General features: G+C 45.0%; 1 protein-coding gene across 8 annotated transcripts in view; it reads right to left on the bottom strand.

The window, feature by feature from the left end:
• The window catches only part of CDKAL1 (CDKAL1 threonylcarbamoyladenosine tRNA methylthiotransferase), a 696,475-nt gene that overhangs the window by 18,009 nt on the left and 653,995 nt on the right, over positions 1–24,471 (bottom strand). For 6 of the 8 annotated variants that reach the window (XM_058285307.1, XM_058285304.1, XM_058285309.2 and 3 more), the window contains 2 exons: positions 15,107–15,190; positions 11,369–11,533 (listed from right to left, as the gene is read on the bottom strand). In XM_058285307.1, the coding sequence (XP_058141290.1) occupies positions 11,369–11,533; positions 15,107–15,190 (249 nt within the window). Of the gene's footprint in view, positions 1–7,930; positions 8,446–11,368; positions 11,534–15,106; positions 15,191–24,471 lie in introns of those variants that run through there. The other 2 variants (XM_058285306.2, XM_071210995.1) reach the window with 2 other exon arrangements.

Here is a 24,471-nt window from a genome sequence, read left to right as displayed (position 1 = left end):
GTCTCTTATTGTCTCTCCTCTGCGACTCTTTTTGTTGCATCATCTTGCTCCACCAGTTCTCTGCATGGGGCAACACTCTGTGCAGGCCAGCACTCCACATGGGCCAGCTTGCCTTCACTAGGAGGCCCTGGGCACCGAACCCTGGACTTCCTGTATGGTAGACGGGAGCCCAATTGCTTGAGCCATATCCGCTTCCTTGAACTGCTTTCTGTTGTCTGCAACTCAGCTCTTCAGAGCTCGCCTATCTTCTAACGCTGTATATGATTGCTCTCCAATTTGGTACTTGGTCTATTATGGGTTTTGTCTCATAGGGCATATCTTGCCTTCCCTAGACTTTCATTTCCTTGAGGCCTGGGACCACGTCTTAGACTCCTGTATTCCAGACAGTGCTTGGTACAGTGCTGGGCCTCCTTTAGGAAGGGAGAAGATGACCACATACATTATCAAACAAACTGCAATACTCTGGGGAGTGGGAAAAAGGCAGTCTTACAGTTACACCAGGACGCAGGTGTAAACCAAGACTGTGCCAGAGAAACCAAGATGTGTCGTTGCCCTTGGCTTTAATGATTGGCTGACAGAGTGAAGAGGGAGAGATTTTAAGAAGCAGGAATGTGGTCAAAATGAGGGGACTACAGAGCAGTTCTGGGCACCTGGGACCACATTACCACAGGAGAGAATATTCTCCTGGAATCTCCCTCGCCCCAGCTTGCAGGGGTAGAAGGCCGGTCTGAGATCACCTTTTGGGTTCAGTTTCTCTGAATCAGCCTTGGCTTGCTTAAGGAAGCTTTTTCTACTTTCTCCAGCTTTCATGGGAAGAATACTTCTTGCTCTTAATGAATTCATTTTGACTTGGTAAAAATCATCCATTAAACTTTAACCACAGGAACAATTCTGTCGCACAAGGCAGCTAGTATGCCTTCCTGAGACCCTTTCTCTCACCCCAGTCCCTCCCCCTAAGGACCAGAGCAGAATAATCGTATTAGCAGAACATTCAGATTAAAATCTCCTGAAAGGCCAAGACCATACTCCTTCATTCTTCTCCAGTATTGAGCACCCTGTGGAGACCTGTCCCATCAGCTGGTGTGGGCACACACCCTCAGAAGCCAGGCGTCACCTGCGTGTTCTGTATGTGAGCAGTTCAGACTCAGGAGGCCTGTTCCTTTTTTCTTGCCCGCAGCCCTTCCTTGTTCTGGTTATCTGTGCCTTTGTCTCCAGCTCAGTGTTCCTTCCATCTCCCACCCCCAATGTGGGCGAGGGTATAGAGGGAACTGGGAAAATGCCAGCCCAGTCCCACTCTGTAGTGCCTCTTTGGGAATGTGCAGAGCAGTTGCTTTAGTCAGCCAAAGGGGTGCTGATGCAGAATACCAGAAATGGGTTGGTTTTTATAAAGGGTATTTATGTGGGGTAGGAGTCTACACATACCAGGCCATAAGCATAAGTTACTTCCCTCACCAAAGTCAATTTTCATGTGTTGGAGCAAGACGGCTGCTGACATCTGTGAAGGTTCAGGCTTCCTGGGTTCCTCCCTTCCATGGTCTTGTTTCTGTCTGGGTTCAGGGTTCCTCTCTTCCCAGAGCTTGCTTCTTCCTGGGCTTGCTTCTTTCCAGGGCTTGCTTCTCCTTCCACTACTAGCTTACTTCCCAGGGCTCCAGCTTAAGACTTCAGCATCCAACTCCAACATCAAAACTCCAACATTAAGAACCCTCCAACTCTCTTCTTCGCCATGTCTTTTATCTGTGAGTCCCCACCCAGCAAGGGGTGGGCCTGAATGCCCTACTGGCACAAGAGGTTTACCTGATTACTTAACCAAGTAAACCTCTGAATCCAACATAATCTAATATGCCCAGAGGAAAAGATCAATTTACAAACATAATCCAGTATTTCTTTTTGGAATTCATCAATAACATCAAACTGCTGCAATAGTGTAAGAACATGTCACTGTGGCTTGAAAGATTAGCTCCCCCACCCCCTCCCGTGCCTCCCAGCTGCCCTAGCCTAGGCTGGATACATGTAAAAAGCCTCACTACAGGCACAGAGTAGAGCCTCACTAAATGGTAGTGGTGGTATTATCAAGGTGCAGTGAGGACCTTGATGCTTGCGGTTTCCCTCACTATGTCCCAGCTACCACCTTCAGGAGGAGGGGATTATCATCACTGGTTGCACAATTAGTGGTGCAAGCAAAATGAAAGGTAATTGTTTAGCACCAGCTCACTCTGATGATACTTCAGATGGTAATCAAATTGGTACACGAATTGTTGCTAAAAGGTATTGTAAACATACTAAACACATTTTGAACTGACATGATCATACTAGTTCAGCTACAGTGCCCAATCAAATAGAGCTCAGCAGCATAGAATAAAAGTCATGTATCTAGATTGTGAAACCTAACTATGTCCTAATGGGTCTTCAAATAAATTAATTAGATGCAACACAAAAGAAAACAATGCACAAAATACTAAATTTATTATAGTTCTAATTCTTTGTGACAACAATGTACCATAAAGGCAATGAGGAAGTTTAAAAGTTGGGGAAAAAGAACTAGAAAAGTCCTTGGGATTGAAGCCAATATCTTGGGGTAGAAGGAAAAATAGGCAGGAACAGACCCTCATTTGCCTCTAACACGGTTAACTGATCTGTTTGAAATTAGATCTACCCTCAACTGTTTTAACTTAATTATTAAGCCATTTCTTAACCTCATGAATGTAGTTTTCATGTGCTTTTAAATCTAGCCCTGAACTAATAGACCCTTTCACTTTAGTGGTTCTGGAAATGAATGTTAGGTGGACAGGAAAGCATTTGAACATTGCTTGACTAAGGGTCAAAGCTCTGAAAATACAGGATAGTTTGTATATAAAACTCAGTATACCTGAATGTCCCGCTGGCCCTCTGGTAATGAGGCAAACCATACCACCCCTTAACACATCTGCTTCCTTTTCCCTCGGTCTGCTGGGCTGGTGCTGAGCCATCTTCTTGCTCAGGTGGACCCATTATTAGAATCCAAGTCCCAATAGATGAGAAATGGGTGGAAGCCAGGCCCCCTGGGGACACCTTCCCTTCACTTGTGAGAAAGAGAATGATAGGTTAAGGTCTCCATTCTAGAATATTCCCCTTTAAAAGAGGAACAGAAAGGATAAGAGAAGGAAATACCAGTCAGCAAGGACAGCCAGTGCTATGGGATCGTTACTGAATCTCTTCTGTTTCTTGGCCATCTTATCATGTGGCGAAACTCTGTAAAGTCATCTGGTTCCTTCTGCCATTTTGTAAGGAATAAATGGCTGATGAATATAGCGCTAGAAATAAGGTTATGCAGTTTTTACCTTTACGGCATAAAGTAAAATTCTGCCTTTGTGTGTGTCACAAAATAAGAATGAAATAGTAATTGTTGCCAACATTTACTGACTGCTAAGCAGGTACTACTATTATTCCCACTAACAGAAGAGAGAACTCAAATGAACAGAGGTTGAGTAATTTGCCCCAAGTCATATCCTTGTAAGTGGTGGAACAAGGATTCAAGCTCAGCTCTTCAGAATCATAATCCATGCTCCTAACTGCTCTGTTATATGGTAAAAAGGAAAACCAAAGGAAGCAAAGTACTTTAAAAAATTAAAGTGTTTGAGCTGCCAGGAAAGCACCGCTTTTTAAAGCTATACTTCCCGAATCGCTTCTTCAGAGGGCCCAGGCACTTTGGCCACATTATCTAATTTACCCTTCTGTGACCCGGTTGTCATTACCCCTGTTTTACGTGTGAAGAAACTGCGGTTCAGGGAAGGAAGTTGTACAGCGTCACAGGCGTGGAGCTGGTAAGCTGAACCCCAGCTTTACCTACACCAAATCCTTAAGGTCTTTTCGGGAAGACAGCCTGCCTCTCTTCTTTCTTTAAAGCAATTCTTAATTGCTAGGAATGAATCGAAAAAGAAAGAAACACTTTTGAGTAAAACTAAACCTCTAAATTCTAAAAATTAAAAGAATGGATTTTTCTGTTTTAAAAAATCTTTTACCAGACACAGAAGCGCTGACTTACACATCAACCTTAGAAATGGTGAGATTCAAGTGGTTAGTTATAACGCGGCCACAGTGGGAGAAAGAGCAGGAGTAAAACTAGTTCTGTATTGAGGGAGGCAGCAGGGTGCTGCTTTCTTGTCTTCCTTAGGCAGACTTACAGCCCCAGTCCCCCTTCAGCTGAACGCAGCCGGTTAACAAGGACGACAGCACACAAGCCTCCTGGGTTAAACCTGACTCGCCTCTCCCACCTCCAACTTGGTCATTCTACTGAGTTACTGCGACCCGACCCCCGTTCCTTACCTGACAGGGCTGTTGTGAGGATGAGATAAACGAATGCCCCCAAGCCAGCCAGCACTGCCTCTGGCCCGTGGGAAGTTCTCAGTAGATGTGGGCTTCCACTCAGACTGGCGGCACAGATTGTGTGGTCAGTGGCAATGGACGGTGGGTACCAAGTGGGGAGAAACCCACTTGCTATTTCCCAGGAGGCCACACGAGGTGGCATTTGCTGCTTGGTGAGTTTAACATGGCACAGTGTCTGGCTCGCGGCCTTCAACGCTCAGCACCCACCAGAGGAGACCAGACAGATGGGGCACAGGAGACAGGGTGGAAAAACAGAATCCAATTTATGAGCTTCTGGCAAGCACAGAACACGGATTTGCATAGGAAGGCAAATTATAGTCACAAAGTTGTCAGGTGAGCAGGGACTCAACAAAGGGACTTGAAAGAATCAAATAACCAAGAGAACAAGATGCACTCATTTCCAACAGGACTGACCCTTAGACTTTCTGAAGTCCCTTGGCCAGCGTGTCCTCTCTTCCCTGGTTCCCTGCCAGTGCTGGCTTCAGGACCTTCCTTTTCTTTTCATGGCTGACCATTCCTTCCCCTCGGACTGGCCTGTTATTTCTCTGGCCAGCGTCATGCCTGCTATCGGTCACAGTTGATCCTTGCAGGCCAGAAGTCTCTTGAATGTGACTCTCCCTACCTTCTCTCTGACCAAAGAGCTGCAGAATTCATAGAGGGTGATATTATTCAGCTCAGGTACGAAAGTAACATAGACATTCAAGTATTCTGTTTAAAAACCTGAGAAAACTTTAAAGACATTGTTATATATAGTTAAATGAAAAAAAGCAAAATAGAGAAAAGTGTCTATTTATCAAAGGAGGAAATAAAAATATATATATTTGCTGATAAAATAAAACACTGGAAGGATAAACTAAAAATTAAAGCAAAAAACAAATGGTGAATAAGGGAACAAGATAAAAAGGACAGGGTTAGAAAAGAACTTTATAGATTTGATTTTGGAACCATGAAACTATTTTACATGATTATGAAACAAAATCAAATTTTAAAAAATTCCCTAAATCAAAAGCAAAATTAAATAAGTGTTCCTAATTATGTATTGGGTTACTGATATAACTATATGGATAAGTTAAATATCCTTAAATAGGTGACTTTAAAACTGTTATTCATCTCTATATCCCTAACTGGATACATCCCAAGAACAAAAATAACTGCAAAAAAAACACAAAAAACAAAAAACACCCAAGACAAACAAGAAGCCCCAGATAGAAAATTCCTAAATTTAAATGGAATGCATTAATATGGATTGGGAGAGGGGGAGGCATTTCCTAGTTCTGCCCTCCATAAGGCATAAAAAACAAGACAAACCCAATAGCAAAGGGTGCCTAACACTTTAGTCCCAAAATACCATTTTTCAGAGAGTGGATGTAGCTCAAGTGATTGAGCGCCTGCTTCCCAAGTATGAGGTCCCAGATTGGATCCCTGATACCTCCTAAAAGCAAACAAAAAACAAATGAAAAAACCATCTCTCACTGGGCAGTGGATAAAGCTCAAGTGGCTGAGCGCCTGCTTCACATGTATGAGGCCCTGGGCTCAATCCCTGGTACCTCCTAAAACAAAACAATACACCCAACCATTTTTCATTAAAATGAAACAGGAAGCGGCTGTGGCTCAATCAGTTGGGCTCCCGTCTACCATGTGGGAGGCCGTGGGTTCGTGTCCCGGGGTCTCCTTGTGAAGGCGGGCTCGCCTGCGTGCTGCGGAGTGCTGCCTGGCCTGCAGATGACGCAGAGAGCCAACTCAGCAAGGGGACACAACAACAAAAATAGGGAGATAAGCAAAAACACAGAAGAGTGTGTAGTGAATGGACACACAGAGCAGACAGCAAGCAAGCCGCAAGTGGGAAGGGAAAGAAAATAGACACAGAAGAACGCACAGCAAATGGACACAGAGAGCAGACAACATGCAAAAAAAGCAATGGGCGGGGGGAGGGGGAATTAAAAAAAAAGGAAACAGGACTCCTTAGGGACGTGGCTGATTCTAGACCTGGCATGGGGACTGTCCAGGATGAGCCTGGAACATCCTGTCATATCAGAAAGCAAAGAAACAAAGACTTCAGGAGCTACATGGAAGGATTGAGGGAGCTATCAGAAGAGCTTCCGACATCCAAAGACGGAGCAGCTTGAGCATCACCTAGGAGTAAAAACTGAAATGGATACACACACATAAAACATGCAAAATCCATGAGTTTATGATAGTAAGAAACACACTGGTTACTTCTGGAGGATATTAGGGAACCCACTCAAAATCTGAAAACTGGTAAATAGAAGGAAAACACCAAACTTGTATCCTGCCTTTTCCATATGAACTGCACCTCAGGTTCAAGAGAGTTGACAAAAGAAAGTTCTTCTGCCTGGAAGTACTTTTAGCTAAGAAATGAAGGAGAGGCAGAATTACAATGCCAACATTTTACAACTCCTAATGAAGTTATGAATCTAGCCGCTACAAACATAAAGACAAAGCCCAGTTATCATATGCCTCATAATCAAAGTGCACACACCTACGAAAGTCTTTTCAAAAAATCTAACTGGAATCTGACTAATTTACAAAGCACACTTGCAGAAGAGAAACATGTTAAATAATACCAGACGGGGTGATCAGCAAAATCCAGACTCGGGGGAATCCACAAGACCAACAGGACAGTGTCCTCTATAAATAAACTGCAATAACAAAAAGAAGAGAGACAGAGAGGAAAGGGGAGAGGTGATAGATTCGAAGTGACTTACAGGACACACTAATTGCAATACATGGATGGACCTTATCTGCATCCTGATTCAAACAAAAAAATTGTGGAATTTGAACACTGGATATTAAAGATTTAATGTTAATCGTTTTTCAATTTGATAATGTATTGTGATTATGCTTTTTAAGAGTGTTCATTTTTTAGACACGTTTACTGAGATATTGATAAATGAAGTGATACAATGAACAAGATTTGCTTCAAAATAAACAGATTGGGGGGGATGGATAAGGGCACAGATGACGTAAGATTGGTCATGAGTTGGTAACTGTCAGTGAGGGGTGATGGGATTCTCTCTACTTTTGTGTATTCTTGAAAATTTTCTATAATAGAGATGAAACAAAACAAAACCCTCCTTGATCCCAGTCTTTGATGCTAGCTCCCAGATCATATTTCTTACTACCAAATAGTCATGGATTTGGTACAGGTGACACTAGGTCCTGTTTATCCACAGTTTTTCCTCAGGTGGAATGACTGGACAGCATAGCAATTTTCCAAGGAAACCTCAACTGTATAAACAGGACACCTTTCCACAAATTTAGGCTCCATCTGAGAGCATGGTAAAAATATCAGTGTCTTAATAGCTTTAAATTGTGTTTGTTTTTTTCCCAAATTTCTTATTCCTCTGGTCCCTCTAAGTAAACACACACACACAGTTTTGCCCATCATTGCCATTTTTATAACCCTCTCCTGAAGAACTATTAATATATAGATGAGAGACAATCTTCATCGTAATCCAAGGAGATGTTATTCAACTCTCCCTTCTAAATTGGTACTGTAAAAGTTTGGAATTATTGCATTATAATACTAAAAATGCTTGTACCTCTGCCGAGCATTCCTCCTTCATTGAGAGTCATTTTCCTAGAGAAGTGGTTCTCAAACTTGGTGTCCGTCGGTATCCCCTGGAGGGCTTGCTGGCCACAGGCTGTGGGCTCCGTCCAGGGCTGCTGCTTCCGGGCTCTGGGTGGGTCTTGAGATGCATTTTGACTAAAGACGCTGGCGCTGCTGGCCCAGGCACCACATTGAGAGCGACGGTCCAAGAACGTCACGAAAACGAGTGAGCGCTGCCTCCCGCAGCGCTTCTTCCACCCCAAGAACAAAGCCTCGTGCTCACCGTGGGAAAGCGCGGACCTGTCCTTGCACAGACTGATCCCTAGAGTTCTGTGACGCCGTCTATGAATAACTGTTACGTGCCCTTCTTCTGAAATTATTTATTCTTAAGTGGTAGTTGTTCAAAAGTGTTCCCTATTAGTTGGAAGCAGCATTTTGGTTTCTGTCTTCCCTAAAAATAATCAGAAATGATCTCTTTCTTGTTCTCCCCTTCTTCCAGTCCTCCAATAAAACTGGAAAGAAGAATCATAAAAAGATATTCTTATTTGCCTTTTCCATTAAAATGTAATTCCTTAGAGGGCAGTAACCTTTTGATTTTATTGTAGCTTTCCTTTCCCACCATGTTACAGACATTTACTTATTACTGTTTGAAAAGAACCTGGCCTGATTTCTATGAACGTTGATAGAATTCAGTGCCTGCCACAGGGTAGACATGCAACTACATTTTTGTCAGGTGAAATTATTTCAATCATAGACTCTTCCTAGAGCTGGAAGTGTCCTCAGTGCTCTCTATTTCCCTCCTCACTACCATTTTACATGAGACAGGTGAGTTTCAGGGAACCTCAGTGACAGAAGAAAGGTCATAAAGTCTGCTCCTGCAGGAGCCAGAACCTTACAGCCGGGACCTCCTGCGCCCCGCGGGGCTCCTCTCCAGCCTGTGCTGCCTCTTACCAGCTTTACCAGAAGAGCTCAGCAGGGCCAAGGGGAGAAAAAAAAATCTTAAGGACCATGAGGCCAATACTTAGTAATCGTAAAAATCTCAATTAGGAAAATGCATTGCTCTGGAAAAGGATTTTTAACGGAATATTTTGTTTTTAAACACTTTGGCCTTTTTAAACTTCTTTACAAAGTGTGTATGTTGCAGGGAGGAGAGGTTATCATTCTATAAAAACTCAGAAAATGCCCAGAAAATTCCGCAATTTTCTGGGAAATGCCCAGGTAGCAATTCTGATGGCATCAAGTCTCTAGCACTTAAAAGATTACCCTAATAGAGAACATCTCAAAAACAAAACAGGGAAGCGGATTTGGCCCAACGGACAGGGTGTACTCCTACCACATGGGAGGTCCAGGGTTCAAACCCCAGGCCTCCTGACCTGTGTGGAGCTGGCCCACGCCCAGTGCTGATGCGTGCAAGGAATGCCGTGCCACACAGGGGTGTCCCCCATGTAGGGGAGTCCCACGTGCAAGGAGTGCACCCCATAAGGAGAGCCGCCCAGTGCAGAGAGCTGATGCAGCAAGATGATGCAACAAAATGATACACTGATTCTGGGTGCCACTGAAAAGAATACAAGTGGGCACAGAAGAACACAGTGAATGGACAGAGAGCAGACAACTGGGGGGGGAGGGGAGAGGGGGAGGGCGGAGAATGGGAGAGAAATAAATAAAAAATAAATCTTAAAAACAAAACAAATGAAAAACCAAAAATAATTTGTACTGATTGATCGTGGCTAAGATAGTAACACAAAATTGTTAGTACCATGTTGTCCTCAGAGTATACTTTTTCTAGATGCTACAGATGTGAGGAGAAGGGTAGGCGGTGGTGTCGCACACCGCTGAGGGGTTCCGTTAACGGCCTCTGTGACAGACACCGTTACAGTGAGCTGACCGACGCCCAGAGGAGCCTAGTGCCGCGGGTAAACTGGGGAGTCCAGACACAGACCCAGGCTCCTCGGCCCCCGAGGCCCTGCTCCTGCACACTGAGTGAGTGGAGCTCTCCAGTCACGAGGTCCAGCACCTTTACCAGGGCTCAGAGAGCGCAAAATGCCTGAGTCCTGACTGTAACCTCGCAGCTACGCTAAAAGCTCTTCCTTCCTGCTTAACTGGTTTTGGTTAATATCGTCAGCAAAAACATTAGTAACACCAGGACAAATTCATTACATAAGGCCCCTCGGCCCCAACGAGTTTGGCATATCTTTAAAAGCTGACAAATAATAATGAAGCGTAAAGCAGTGTTCATCAATTTATATGAAGTCACAAATGGTGATAAAAGACTTGCCTGGTGTTTCCCTTAATGCAAACACCCAAATCAATAGTCCAAACGCTTTGGCCTCATGCATGCCATAAGACTCTCTTTCTTGAGGCAAAAATTGCTGGTAACGCTTACCAAATCTTAGCCTTCACTCCTGGTCCTGCAGGATGACACGCCTGGCAGGGCTTTGGCCAAGTCTAGTCTCCACTCCTTGACCGGCCAGGCGCTGTGCCCACGCACTTCTTATGTGCACTGGCCAAGCTCATGAGAGGTGTCACTCCAGCCCGGACGCAAGAGCCTCTCACCACAATACGTGATAATACAGGCAACAGTGTTCCCAAAATAAAGCCATACTTCTTTTACTTTAATTAACATGCCCTTGCAATTTATTTTGAGGGAAAAGATAATAATACATTGGTTAAAACAATTTTGGAATTACACAGCTGGGTAAATATCAGTTATCTTTTTTCCCCGTATGTTAAGTCACTGCTATATACAATTTTTTGGTGCACTTAACAATTGTGTTGGGGAAAGGACATCAAATGATGCTTAGAAATGTGATACACATTTTCATTTCACACTCCATCAGCTTTTACAACTGTAGCTCAATGAAATGTAAGAGGGAGCTTGGCAAACAGCCATATTTACTAAGGTATAAAATAGGGGTCAGGTTACTTTTTTATAGAAGAAAAAAAAGAATGTTTAATTTTCACTCCACGTGACTCAAGCAGATATCCCGCTAATAACCTAGAGAAAGACACCATAGCTACACACACTGATCAGGTTTACAGCCTGTGAAACTGTAGGTTTTTTTTACTGTATTATGAATGGTTTTGCAAAGCAAGGAAAGCTTCCTCTCCACAGCCCCTTCTGCTCAGGGTCTACTGGCACAGAAACATGCTGGATCAGATCATCTTTGGTGTTAAATATTTCACCTGCAAATAATGGCTTTTGCCTTCTGCTTATATCCTGGAACCAGAAACTGCTTATTCCTTTTACAGGCCGAGAAGCAAAGCTGTAGGAGTCAGCAAAAACGCATCTTTCTCTTTCAGCTTTCCATCTGCCAGGAACCTCCTGCCAGGCATGGAAAGGGCCTGTAAATGAGCGCAGAAGCACGGCCTGGAGTCCCTGTGCCCCCGGCTGCTGTTGTACTAGCAGGGCAGTGGAGAAAAGCGCCTCCGACTCACCTCTCCCAGACCTGAGACTTCTCCCTTTGCTAGTGGCTTGCTGATGGACGGCGTGTACACAGTGGCATCTGACACTGGCTGTCCTTTCATAAAATGTTTTCCTGATTCATAAATGTCCACTTCGACCATTTTCCCCATGAATGCAGGGTTCTTCGGCACTAAAACCTTTAAAAAATTTCAGAAGGTTTGCATTAATTTTTTAATAAACTTTTAATTTTAGAACAGTTTTAGACGTACAGAATTACTACAAAGATAGTACAGAGAGTTCTTGTATGCCCCACACCCAAATTCCCTATTATTAACATCTTATATTAGGATGGTGCATTTACCAAAATTAATGAACCAATATTGATAAAAAATATTAACTGAAGTCCATACTTAAACAAATTTCCTCAGTTTTCCACTCACATCCGTTTTTGGTTCCAGGATCCTATTTGATACCACATTACATTTAAGCATCTCCGGTTGTGACCGTTTATTTTTTCACTTGTACGTGGCACTTCCTAAGTGTTGATTGACAATATCTTTCTCAAAGGGTTAGTGGAGCGGGTTTTATATGTCCTGTGAGTTGGCTGATGTAAGCCCGAGTGGTACAAAGCCAGAGGCTGCCCGGCAGGAGGCCGGCGTGGTGGCCACTGAGGGGGGTGAGGGGAGGGGCAGTGACGCCAATGGAGAAGAGCCACCACCAGTTCTGGATGGCGTGGCAGAGGGGGCTGTTCTCCTCCCTTGACAAGTGCTCAGGACTGCCATTCCTACTCCCTCGCCCAATGCAGCAGCCTGTGATGGGGGGCCAAGGTGGAGGCCAGGAGTGAGCACCCGGGGATACCGGGCAGGGTCCCGCCACACGCCCAGCTCTGTTCCACGGGGGCTCTGCCTTCTGGTGCTCAAGGATCTCAGGATCTGGCAGAAGGGAAGCACTTCCAGAAGGAGGCGTCAGGCTGCACACCTGCTGCCCTAGCCGAGGCACGAGGGAGACAGCGCAATCCCAGCCAGGCAGCCGCCTGGGATGGCCTTTGATACTCTGCTCTTAGCTCCTCCATGCAGGGGAGAAACCTGCCGACACCCACGACAGCTGTACACTTCTATCAGAGGAATGCTGAGTCGACACTTGAAATAAAGGCTGCGAGTCCGCGTGTGCCTGTGCTGTGTGTGCACGGGTGCGCGTCCTGGAGGGAGGAGGAGAACACTGCAAAGCCGCCTGGTCAATACCCCACACCCTGGTGTCTGGAGCTAATGACTCCTTTGGCGAACGTTGCATTCATTACTTTTCTCCTGTTAGGAAGTGCTCGTGTTGCTTCGCCCTGGGAGCCCTCCAGACAGACTTGGCTCTCTGGAAGGCGCTTTGCTCTCCTAGTTTGCAGGAAACTGTCAGGTGGCTTTTTCAATAGATTACTGATAAAAATACTTGCCCACCTCGAGCAAATGTCCCCCTCCTCTGGACAGGTAGTTTGCAGGCACACTCTCCCTCCTGCTTTAGCACTGCGGCAACTTGCTGATCTTTTCAAGTTTGGATCCAAAACAAAGAGACCAATTCTAATACAGCAATACTTTGATATCTAGATACAGTCTTCACCTCTGGAAGGCATCTTATTTAGAATAGTAATTCCTATAAAATCTTGGTGTGCTTAGTTGTAGAGACCAAAAATAAGTCAGATGAGAGCCAGAGGTTCTACAGCCAATTTCTCTGACAGGCAAAATTGGGTGTTGGCCTTTCTGAAGTTTGATTTTTATGACCACTGTGTATGCTGTTTCATCAAAGTATAGGAAAAAGGTCACCTGGGTGGTGAATTACTCATGGCAAGCAAACTAACTAAAAGAGCTTTAGTATCTGGACATGAAAGCCTTTTAAATCAGTTTTTATAAACTAAGAAAATTTCTAGAGCAAACGATCCCTGGGAGATTTGGTACTATTCTGGGGGAAAAGAACTCTCCTTGATCTGCAGCCTTGATCTCAGGGAAGGGCTCCGGGGTTTCCCCCCTCCGGTTTTAATCACTGGAAAAAGCCCGGCTGCTTTAAATTGGAGGAAACAGCTAATGAGGCATACCATTGCCTTTAAAACGCAGGGGACAAGTTCCCCGCGGAGCAGCAGCCCAGATGGTGAGAGGAGGGGGAGGAGGGAGCCGGGGTGCAGCCCCGCGCCCCCCAGCGCTGAGAGGTTGCCCCACAGGAAAGGGGCCCCTGAGTATGGTAATGAGACAGAAGGTGGGGCTCGGCTGAAACCCGGGACCCCTGCCCCGGCTGCCCCTCTCCTGGGTGCGGGCCGGGCAGTGGGCCGGGCTTCGCGAGGCCCTTCCTGTGTCTCCGTGGAACACGGATGCCGGCGGCCTCCTAGGGTGCCCACCCCTCACCTGACCTGCCCGCCGGCCTGTAGAGTCTCCCAACAGCCTTAGTTCTAGCCTAATCCTCATGGAAGGAAGTTCACATCTCACTTGACAGAAAAGAATCACAGAAGTAGGAAACCTGTTGGATGTCAAGAAAAGTCAGCACGACCTGGAGCGGCCCAAGATAAATCTCCACCCCAGGGCTGGGGAGGACACACCCCAGGCCCGCCTCGGGCTCTGCAGGGCCGGTGCCTCTGGAGCGTGCCTGGCCGTCTCGGGTACTCGGGATGCTTTGCCGTCTGGAAGTCCAGTGGACCACGGGCTGACACCCAGGCCTGGCTCCCCGGGGCGCGGCAGCCAGCTGACCAGGGGGCACAGCAGCCAGCTGACCAGGGGGCGCGGCAGCAGCTCACCAGGGGCAGGGAGAGAAGGCTAGTGAGCGGCTCGACGCTAAGACCCCAGGAAAGCGAGCTCGTGGTCCTAACCCACTGCCGTGGGTGGGAGCCCACTGTGAGAGGGACTTTGCGAAGCAACTTAGTTAAGTGACCTCAGCTGCCTCGGGATGGGTTGTGATCCTCTTATGGGGGCCGTTTGGGGAAGCCATGGGGAAAGAGGCTGGGGAGCAGCCAGGAGCTGGAAGCCAGCAGGACCCAAAGAGAAAGGAGGGCTGCCACCATGTGACGGCAAAGCCGAGGGCCGAGGGTAGGGCAGCCAGCCCTGGGCTCCCTGGACTTCAGGGAGAAAGCACTGCCTCGATGTCCACACCCTGGCCTCAGAACGTGAGCCACTGAGACCTGCTGCTGGATATTTGTTTCAGCGGCTAGGACACGAGCGGCTGGTCACCGGGGAGCCCCCGGGGCTGAGCTCCAGGGTGAAGTGTGGGGTATCCTCACTCTGGTCTCCACCTGAGTCGAGTCCACGCAGCAGACCCTGCCCTCAGCCTTCAGCATTTTGGTCCAGGAGGAAGTTAAAAAACAACAACAACATAAAACAAAACACTCAAACCAAACATAATTGAGAAACTACCCAAACAAAAACCTGTATGGGCGATGGTGCTTCCACATGGAGAGCCTCCTGCCTTCTGGAAAGGACTACTTGCCCCCCACCCCCCAGCAGGCTGCGGGAATTTGGGCTAACTGTCTGGTTCCAGACTCCCAAAAGCCTAAGACAAAGATGAATGTGGATTAAAACACACAAAATGCTCTTACTGCTTCGTAGAGAACGTCCTGTGGAATAACCCACGGAGACAGGAGGTCAGCCGGGCTCTCACTGTAACTGGCCCGGCTGCTGCACGACTCCTCACTCTCTGCATCTGCCACTCCCTACCCCTTCTCAATCCTGTTGACTGAGACAGAGTCACTTACAGAACTCCTTCTCGTTTTGGAGAAAACTCAAGAACATCCAAGTGTCTCTTACCTGCTCATAGAATCGATTGTGTGCAACATAGAACTTGGAATCAAAAGATTCTTCAGTTACTAACACTTGTTGTCTTTCACCAATCTGTAGAGAGAGGGGGAGAAAAAAGGGAAGATAAGGACAAATACCTAAGAATACAAAGTCAGTAGCAGCCTGAAGAATGCTACTGGACCAATAATAGATTGTAGATTGCTAATTATTTAATAGCTAACACAAGCATCACTGATTCAAATTTCCTGAAAGGCATTAACTATGTGATGATACAAAATTAGCAGAGTATGAAATCTTATTTCCTTACACAACTATGAAACAGATCTTGATCTTATTTCCTCCTTGAATATATGGAAGATAATCAAGGCTTCTAAGATATACAAAAATCTTCTAAATATCACTTTGTTTCTTAAAACAAAGTTGCTAAACAAGCCAGAACAAGCTGCTTCTAATCCAAATTCATGAAAATATTTTGGCAATATGAAAAGAGTAGTAATAAGCATTAATTTGAGTTATGAGGGATGTGACACTAAAGAAAATGCCTCCAAAAACTAGTCATTAAGCTACTGCACCTAAACATTTCACGTTGTCTAACAAATTCTCAAATTACTAATTCACACCGCTATTTACTTATTAAATAGATTTTCTGTCATAGGCAACTGTCTCTTCTTTGCTACAGCCATGACTCCATGTTTGTTTGTTTTTTTTTCTAAAGAGAGAAAGACAGCAAAATATGGGACTTAAAATTCTGTATAAGATCAATCTACATTTATGATCTAAGCATGCATTTTTAATAACCAAGTTAAATCAGCCAAAATATTGGCTAAAGAAATGTGACTATTCTAAAAATTTCTACCATTTCCAAGATTCTTCCACTGTGAAATGCAGCATTTAAAGTATCAATTACAATTTTTACAAGGTTGTCAAAATGTCTGATGTAGTTAACCAGCTGTATTGAATGACTGTGCCCAGAATTATTTCTGGCTTTGCTATTTGCTAAATTCAACCCCCCAAATTAAAGCATATTGGCAAGATGACTTAAATCATTTTTTTCAACAAATTTTATTGATACATATTAATAAAGCATACAATTCATCCAAAATGTACAATCAATGGTATTTTGTATAAAAGATGGTTTTTAAAAAGAAATTCCTATTTTCATTTTAAGGACTTATCACCCTGTTCAGTTGATTATACCATTTAGGAAGCATAAGCACAGCTGACTAAATAGACCACCTAACAATTTTTTTAAAAAATCTAGCAATTCCCCCCTCCATCATAATGGCAAAACCTAAATACACCATCATTTACTATCTAGTTTAATGCTGCGTCATTCCAAATGTAGCCCCCTTAGCCAGAGGTTGTAAGAGCTCCAAGATAAGACTTTCAAAGACTTATTTCACTTCTTGAAACCAATGAAGGTTCTTGCAACATTAATCTCTCTTAAAAATCACGTAGCAAAAAAAAAAAAAAGTCCCCCAAATTTCTCCTTTGAGCTTCAACAGCTCTGTTTTTAAAAAAGATTGGTGAATACTGGGTTTCACTGACGTATATTCTTCTGGAAGAAAACTCTGCATGTTTGCACACATCTCACAGTGTGAGTAGCTTATAACTTGGGATGAGTATCTGTCAATGGTTCTTAAGGAAATCTGCAATTACAGCTCCTCTAATATTAAGACTTCAGGAAATTAATCTAACAACAATATGAGATCGCAGAGCTACTGAAAACTTATGCTGCTTCTTCCCTCTTGTTAGAATTAGTGTGGACAGTTGGAGTCATCATATTGGGCTGTTCTATTTAATCTGGAGATGATAACAATGACAGTAATAAATACAGATATAGTCACTATGAGAAAGCCTTGCTACATTCACACAGTTGAGGGCAGGACTTTGGACCAATCATTAGAGAATTGTTTGTAGCTTTGCATTTAACTATTATTTTGAAAAGGGTCTCAGGAGACTGCCAAGTGCAGTGATTTCGAGTGGCAGAGAGCTCTCCAGTCCCCCAATCTTCCCTCAGCCGTGGACCTGATTCACTAGCGAGGCCCTTAAAGTTCCTGAGGGCCAGAAAGGGACATGACTCAAAAAGGGCACAGACTTCCAGGAAGATGTGGATTAGAAAGGCACTGGACTCCCTTCTCTTGAAAATAGCTGGAGAGCAGGCAGAAATGGCCTGGGAAAAAAGGTTCATGGTTTTAGGACACTGCCCAGAAGGGAGGGGGTATAGGAAGAGAATCTTGACAGTAAGACTGTGAAGTGCCAGTGTCCCTCCCGACCCTAGGGCAGACAGTATGGAATTCTCCGTCCTCGAGCCAGTGGCCACAGACTGAGGGGGCTGCAGGGTTCCACCTCCCCAGAAAAGGGGAGCGAGAGGGACGGGGGCTGCAGGGTTCCACCTCCCCAGAAAAGGGAAAAGAGAGGGATGGGGGCTGTAGGGTTCCACCTCTCCAGAAAAGGGGAGCGAGAGGGACACAGCCTAGGGCTGATTCCGCCTTTGGCCCACCAATTTGGTCTGCCATGTCCCAGGGCCCCTTCCAGCACCGTTGTTTGTCCTGGGGGCCTGCACGGGCTAAAGAGATCCGACCCTGCCAATCACCCTCCCTACTGACCGGGGCTGGTTGTTGAGGATACAGACAGGAGTGGAATTATTGCCTACCAGGGAAAAGGGAGGGGGCTGCCAGCACAGGTTGGAGAACAGCTTCTGAGAAAGTCTGAATGACGAGGCTCTGTGCCTCCAGGCAGGAACCTCTGTCCCAGTGATTCCGTTCCTGTTGCAGTGAACACACTTGGACCAGGCTTTGAGCTGAGAGGGCTGACAAAGGTCGCCATCTGCTGGTGGGCCAAGGAAATGCATGTGAGGAAACTACAGCCTCCCTCCCCGAGGCCTTGGTCTGCAACCTGTTACTGGGTCCAGGCCCCAGATGTGAGCGACTAACAGGGACAGTCCTAAAGACCCAAAACAGGCTGAACCAGGACCAACAAATGGCAGTAACACAGCCTCCTGCCACTAAATCCCCACAGAAAGGAATTAAATGCTGATAATGCTAAACCTGTTTGAACCCTGAAAACATGCTAATGAAAGCCAGTCACAGTGACCGTATGAGTCCATTTATACGAAATGCCAGAATAGGAAAATCTATAGAGACCAAGGAGACTGGGTGCGTAGATGCAGGGAGCTGGAGGGGTCGGGACTAACTCCTGGTGGTGAGTATGCCATTTCCTTTTGGGGTGATGAAATGTTATAAAATGGACTGTGGTGATGGCACAACTCTGAATATACTAAAACACCACTGAACTGTACATTTTAAATGGATGAATTGTATATACTACATGATTTATATCTCAATAAACCTGTCCTCAACTAAAAAGTTTAAAAAGTTGAAGCTGATCAAGATGGCAGAGTGAGAAGCTCCAGGGCTCCACCCCCACCCCTCCCACACACACACCGAGTTCTGAACAACGAGCGAAACCTAGCAAAAAAAATACCTTTCTCAAAGCTCCATGAAACAGATAAAGGATTGCACTAACAGGGTGTGACGGGCAATTTCATGTGTCAGCTTGGCTAGGTTGTGGTGTCCAATGGTTTGGTTAAAGAAGAACAGGACTGATTATTACTGTGAGGGTATTTCGTAGATGAATCTATCTCTTTAGTCAGCTAACTGCACCTAGGCTGACTGCATCTACAATTGACAACGGAGACTGCCCTCAGCAATGTGGGGGGTCTCCTCATTCACTCAGTTTGTGGTCTTAAAGCAAGAACTGAGGAGTTTAGAAGTCAGGAAGAATTTCTGCCTCTTCTTCAAACAGCCAGCTTCTCCTGGGGAATACAACTGCAACTTCACTGGAGTTTCCAAATCGTCCTACAGACTTCAGATGAGCCAGACTTCTGAACTGCCTTTTTTGAAGTTTCCAGCTTGTGGCCTCCCCAGTGGAATTTGGACTTGTTAATTCCATGGCCATAAAGCCATCCTCTACCCCACTTTCATCGTGATTGCTGGCAGAATCGCTGGTTTTGAGACCACAGAAAGTAGGCTGAAGCTGGATCTGAAACAATCCAATGTCGATTTCTTCGATGTGTGGCCTATGGAAACCATCTTCAGTTACTAGGTGCAGCACAACATATAGCCCTCTCGCAGTGGTAATCAACAGCTGCAACTGGCTGCCCCACGCAGACTGGAGTCTTCCCTGCTATGGGCCTCACTGGCTCATTCATTCAATTCATTCATTCAGTCATGCTGAGCCTCTCATCAGTACCAGCTTGGGTACTGGCAAAGGTGACCCTTGCCCATGGAGTGCATGCTTCGTTGGGAAGGCAGATGTGTGACAGGCAATGACAGCACAGTGTGACAAGTGAGTGACAGAAGGAATCCTGGGGATGGAGGGGGCTAGGAGGAGGCACTGGGCACCGACTTAGAGTCAGGGAGAGTATCCAGGAGGCGGTGAGCCTCAGCTGCGGGTGGAGGGTAAGGAGTTGGGCCCAGAGCGGAGCCTCCCGGCAGCACCGTGGACAGCACCTGGAGGCGGCACACCTGGCGCTGGGCCAGGCTGCGCACTGCCCTGCTGGCTGCCCTGGACGGAGGTAGTGCAGGGCCAGCGAGGACCAGCAAGCCGCCTCCTATTGCTCTGCCTTCCACAACAGAGAGCAGCATCCTAACTGTCCTGGGAAAGAGAAAGTGGGGGGACGGTGTCAACACGGCATGCCCCAGGCCTGGTCACTTTGGGTGTTGGGGGGGCTGTCCACCTGTGTCCACGCCCGCAGGGGCTGCATTTCCCAGGCCTCTACACCCCCAAACAGGCTGGATCCAGTGGCTGACTGCGTTTCAAGAACGGCCTGCTCTCTCGGGGAGCTGCAAGTGCAGTGCTCGGTCTACGCCCTCCATGCCCTCTCTTGTCCGAGACTGTTCATCTTCCGGAAAAGCTTGAGGAGGGCTTCCCGCTCCCTCTGACGAAGGCCGCCGCCTCCCGCATGGGGCAGTCCGAATTCACGAGGTCAGGGACAAGTGGGGTCTGCGCAGGCGCTCCAAGTCCTGCTGGGAGGGCTGGCCTCGGGCTGGCGCTGACTAGGCGACCCCCTAACTCACACTCGCATCCTGAGCCCAATTTTTGTAGAAAATACTTTGTGTGCTAAATTTTTGAGTATCAATACCAGGTTTCAATTGGGGAAAAAAGCATTCTGAGCCTAAGGCTTGGATCAAAAACTGCTGCAATCCATCCCTACTCCAACAAAACAAAACACAACACCAAAAGAACCCACACAGATAAATGCTCAGTATTTTTTAAATGACTCAAGTCAGGGTGAAATGACTATCAAACACGATTTGTAGGAGAACCAGTCGTTTTGAATAACCTTACAACCAACAATGAGAAACATTTAAGGAAAGAAGGGAATCCAGGTAGACCTGGGAAGGGAGTTTACAAGGCTAGTTATGGATATAAGCCTCAAATGTCTTTAAAATGAGCTACTTCCTGTTAACTTCCCAACGGTTTTCCTCCCAACCCACATTATAATCCCTTGTGGTTAAAAACCCTCAGATAATAAGATTTAGGGTGATCATCCTGAATTGCCAGAATGCTGATACTATCGAAGTAAGGAAGTCCCAGGTGTAGAGAAAAACGCAGGGTATCTGGAGAAAAGGGGCAAGGGGCAAGGCTTAGGCCACCAGGACAGCCACCACCCAGCTACCTATTATGTCAATGGCAGAAATAAGTGAAGAGTGGAGACGGGAGTTTGTCTTACAGCGAATAACCTGGGCCCAGCTGACACTGTGCTATTCTGCTGAGCAGTGGACTCCTAAAGCTACACCACCATCACAGCTAGGACCCAGCTGAACAGCTGGGACCACTAGAAACGCAAGGGTTTGACCAAGACAAACCCTTCCCAGAAGTAATAACAAAATAATTGCTCATGTAACTTACAAAACACACAAGCACAATCCTGCAGCTATGTAAGAGACTGAAAATAAATCTCTGTGACCGGTAGCACCATATGGCTGTGCAGCTGAGATGATTAAGTTACAGGAGGGTTTGTACCTCCAAGGAGGGGTCTAGATAACTGTATAACTGTAACATTTAAGGACAGGGAGAAGATGGATAGAGGTTTGGGCGGAGCAGTGTCCTGGCACAACAGAAGCCAAGGGAGAGGAGAGAGAGGACTTGTTCAAAAACATCTGATGCCACAGAGATGCGTCAGCTAGTGACCGGGAACTGAGTTGGACTTGGAAACTAAGAAGTCTTGGATGACCTTGACAGAGAAGGTGATGAAGAACGAATAAAAGAGAGAAGGTGAGACTGGGCAGCAGGTGGGCAGCACGAGGCCTGGGGAGACTGCTTCCACGACCGCGTCTCAGGGCTTCACTCTCCTCGTCTGAGAACTTGAGGTTTCGGAGAAGCGGCGGACAGGAAGTGAGGGCTGGAGCTGAGGACAAGGCGGGGCCTTTCAGCTCTGAGATTCCAAGTTGCCCTTTACGGCGGAGCTGTAATTCTTGATTGATTGATATGCCCACAAAGTTTCAAGGGGATCAGGCAAAGGAATTAGAAGCTCTAAATTGAGGCTGTCTCTTTTCTTACAAAAAAGTGTCTGCTCAAAGCACTTTACAATTATAGCTATTTTCTTGCTGCACTTAAACCAACAACTTGATCGTTAATTCCCTAAGAAAAATGTACTGTCTCTCAAAAAGCTATCCGTGATCCTGAGTGTCCTTGAATATTCTAGTCAAAATCTCCCCAACGAGCCCTTCTGTAAATTTTTTATACTCCTAAGGAAGATGTCCCTTTTCCTTCTGATTTGCTTTGTACATATGTAATTTACAGCTGGCTAAATAAAGCACGTATAGTTTCTGTAACGGTTAGCACTTACAATCTTGCGATGGGAACACAACCGCCTGCTATAGCATTTCTATGGTTAACTCAGTTTCCATTTACAAAGTTTGGACCTTCAAGGCATTTGTCCGGAATGTAACTTGGTGCTAACTACCTGAAGCAAGCAACAAATCTTACTTTCAAAGCTTGTTCCTTTATTTCAGCTCTGTGGACTTTTGGAAGTGTCTGACAGCCCTGGAACCTGCTTTAACAAGCTAGGCCTACTCTGTAATTTATTCAATACAATGTCAGTGGAGAAAGTAATTTTCCCTAGGATGTGCAGAACTTCATTTAATCCTTTTTAACCTTATTTTAAAAAGACATTTTATGAAAATCGAATTGTAAAAATAGTCTTGTAAAACCAGAGAAGAAGGTACAGAAAAAGTCCACACAGAATCATTGGGAAATATGGCCCCTGCTGTGAAAGGAATGAGAGTGGTACAATTTTCTAGGCCTTGTTGAAAAGATATGAGAAAAGCTCATATGCCTTTTTACCAAAGGCAGAAAATAAATGAAGGCAATATTCCCCTAAACAGACAAAGAAGGAAAGAACTCAAAGGGGACTTAGCAATCCCTGTTATTTCACAGGAAGAGAAGTCAGGGCCAGCAAGATGTAGGGATTTTGCTCAGTGGCAGTGGAAGAGAGATAAAAATGAAATTTTGAACTGTTCCCACAACTTGATGCTTCCTATTTAATTGCTGGCTCTAGAAAACCTTCAACATCATGGATCTAATTCTGCAGTGTAGGACTTTTCCTGGAGTATAGAAACATCTGTGACAAACAAAAAGCAATGTTTTTTTGTTTCAATTTTGGGGCAGATTTTTCAGTATGTTATATAATCAGCTGGCTGTGTTATTTGTATCTCATCCATGCTTAAAATTTCCCAAGTGAATGAAGTTGTGAGAAACATCAGTTCTAACCATATGGCCAGAGAACACACATAAAACACACACTTGCTCTCAAAAAGCAATGGTTTCTACCAGAATTCGGTTGCTGAGCGAATGCTTATTCAAGTACACTCTATTTCCTCATGTGTCCTAAAACAAACAATATTCTACATGGCTCTATAAGGATTTAAAGTGAGAAACTACAAAGAAATTGTCTGAGGAGAGGCAGATATTACCCAGATTAAACAAAGGTGGTACAGTATTTGAGCTATTAACCCAACGAGAAATGTTACTTGTTTAAAGTTCTCCTTGGGTTAGAAGCAGCAAAAGGTTTCTCTTAAACACATATATGACTTTAAATGTAAACTTTATGTAAAGTCTACTCTTCTCTTTACTAGGTGCCCCTTCCCCCTTCTCACTTTTGTTTTAATTAAACAGAAAACCTGAGGAAACTTTGGAAAATAATTTCAATCCCATTTCTACTCTGAAGGACTGAGTTAGAAATATTTCTGTGTTTCAATATAATTGCTCAGACTATCTCAAAAATTTTACAAAGGATATACATTTAAGGACTTGTGTAAGGTAAGCATTTCTTAAAAGCAGTTATAAGATAGATGGTGAAGAAATTATTTTGCTTCCCCCAAATGTTTCTAAAAATTTTTCTGTCCAATCCTAACAATTGCCATAGGAAAATCATGGTGATTAAAACACATATATCAAAAGCTCTCATAATTATTTATATCATGTTCCTAATAAACTTGAATTTTATCTCTGTGTAGCCTACAAAATAGTCTGACATGCTACTTCTGCAGCTAAGTTATTTTTTTTTTAATCGTAGATAATAAAATACAGTATTTCTACCTGACTGGTTTCTGAATGCATGACTCTGGGAAATGTCAAATGTCTTTCTTTAGCTCCAGTCAGATTAGTCCCCGCCCCCACCCAAGCTGCCTGGAACATGTTAAACACAAGGCTGTGACCTTAAACTCTGAAATAATATTTCTAGTGTCTGTGCAAAAGCCTGCCCTCACACACACCTTTAGACTAATTACTGCAGTGTAATGTTGCCAGTGAACCGCTGTAATTACACTTGGAGAAAAGTATGGTCTTGTTCTCCTCTAGCTAATGAAAATGATAACCTTTCCATTTTGATTCATCATTCACAATAGGCAGAGCATGCGACGCTGGGTCTCCAGGGTATACAGGAATTTTCCTGGCTGTTTATGCACACTTCTGTTTTCTGGCCCTGCCGGAGCTGGAATTAAAGAACCAGGCATACTTAGGCTAAAAATGGTCAACAGTAGTAGCAGCAGTACCATCACATTTTAATACCAGCCTCCTCCACAACGCCAGTCTGCACTGAAAGGGGCCAGGAATCACAGAGGAATGTGCGGCGGGAAGGATGAGGAGCCTCACAGGCACTGCTCTAACTGCTAGCCACTAGTGTATGGTCTACTTGAGAGAAAATATTGGATGGTTTATTATCAGAGGGGCTGGGCTTGTAGATGACTCTTAAACAATAATGGAAAATATATTCAATTTTTAAACAACATTATCCTCTGTATGAGAAAAACAAATATTCTTTAGCTTCACTTATTATTCATAGGATTAAAGATCCTCAAAAGTGA

Source organism: Dasypus novemcinctus, chromosome 22 (assembly GCF_030445035.2).
Source record: "Dasypus novemcinctus isolate mDasNov1 chromosome 22, mDasNov1.1.hap2, whole genome shotgun sequence".
NCBI lineage: Eukaryota > Metazoa > Chordata > Mammalia > Cingulata > Dasypodidae > Dasypus > Dasypus novemcinctus.
This window is presented reverse-complemented; position numbering and strand designations above follow the sequence as displayed.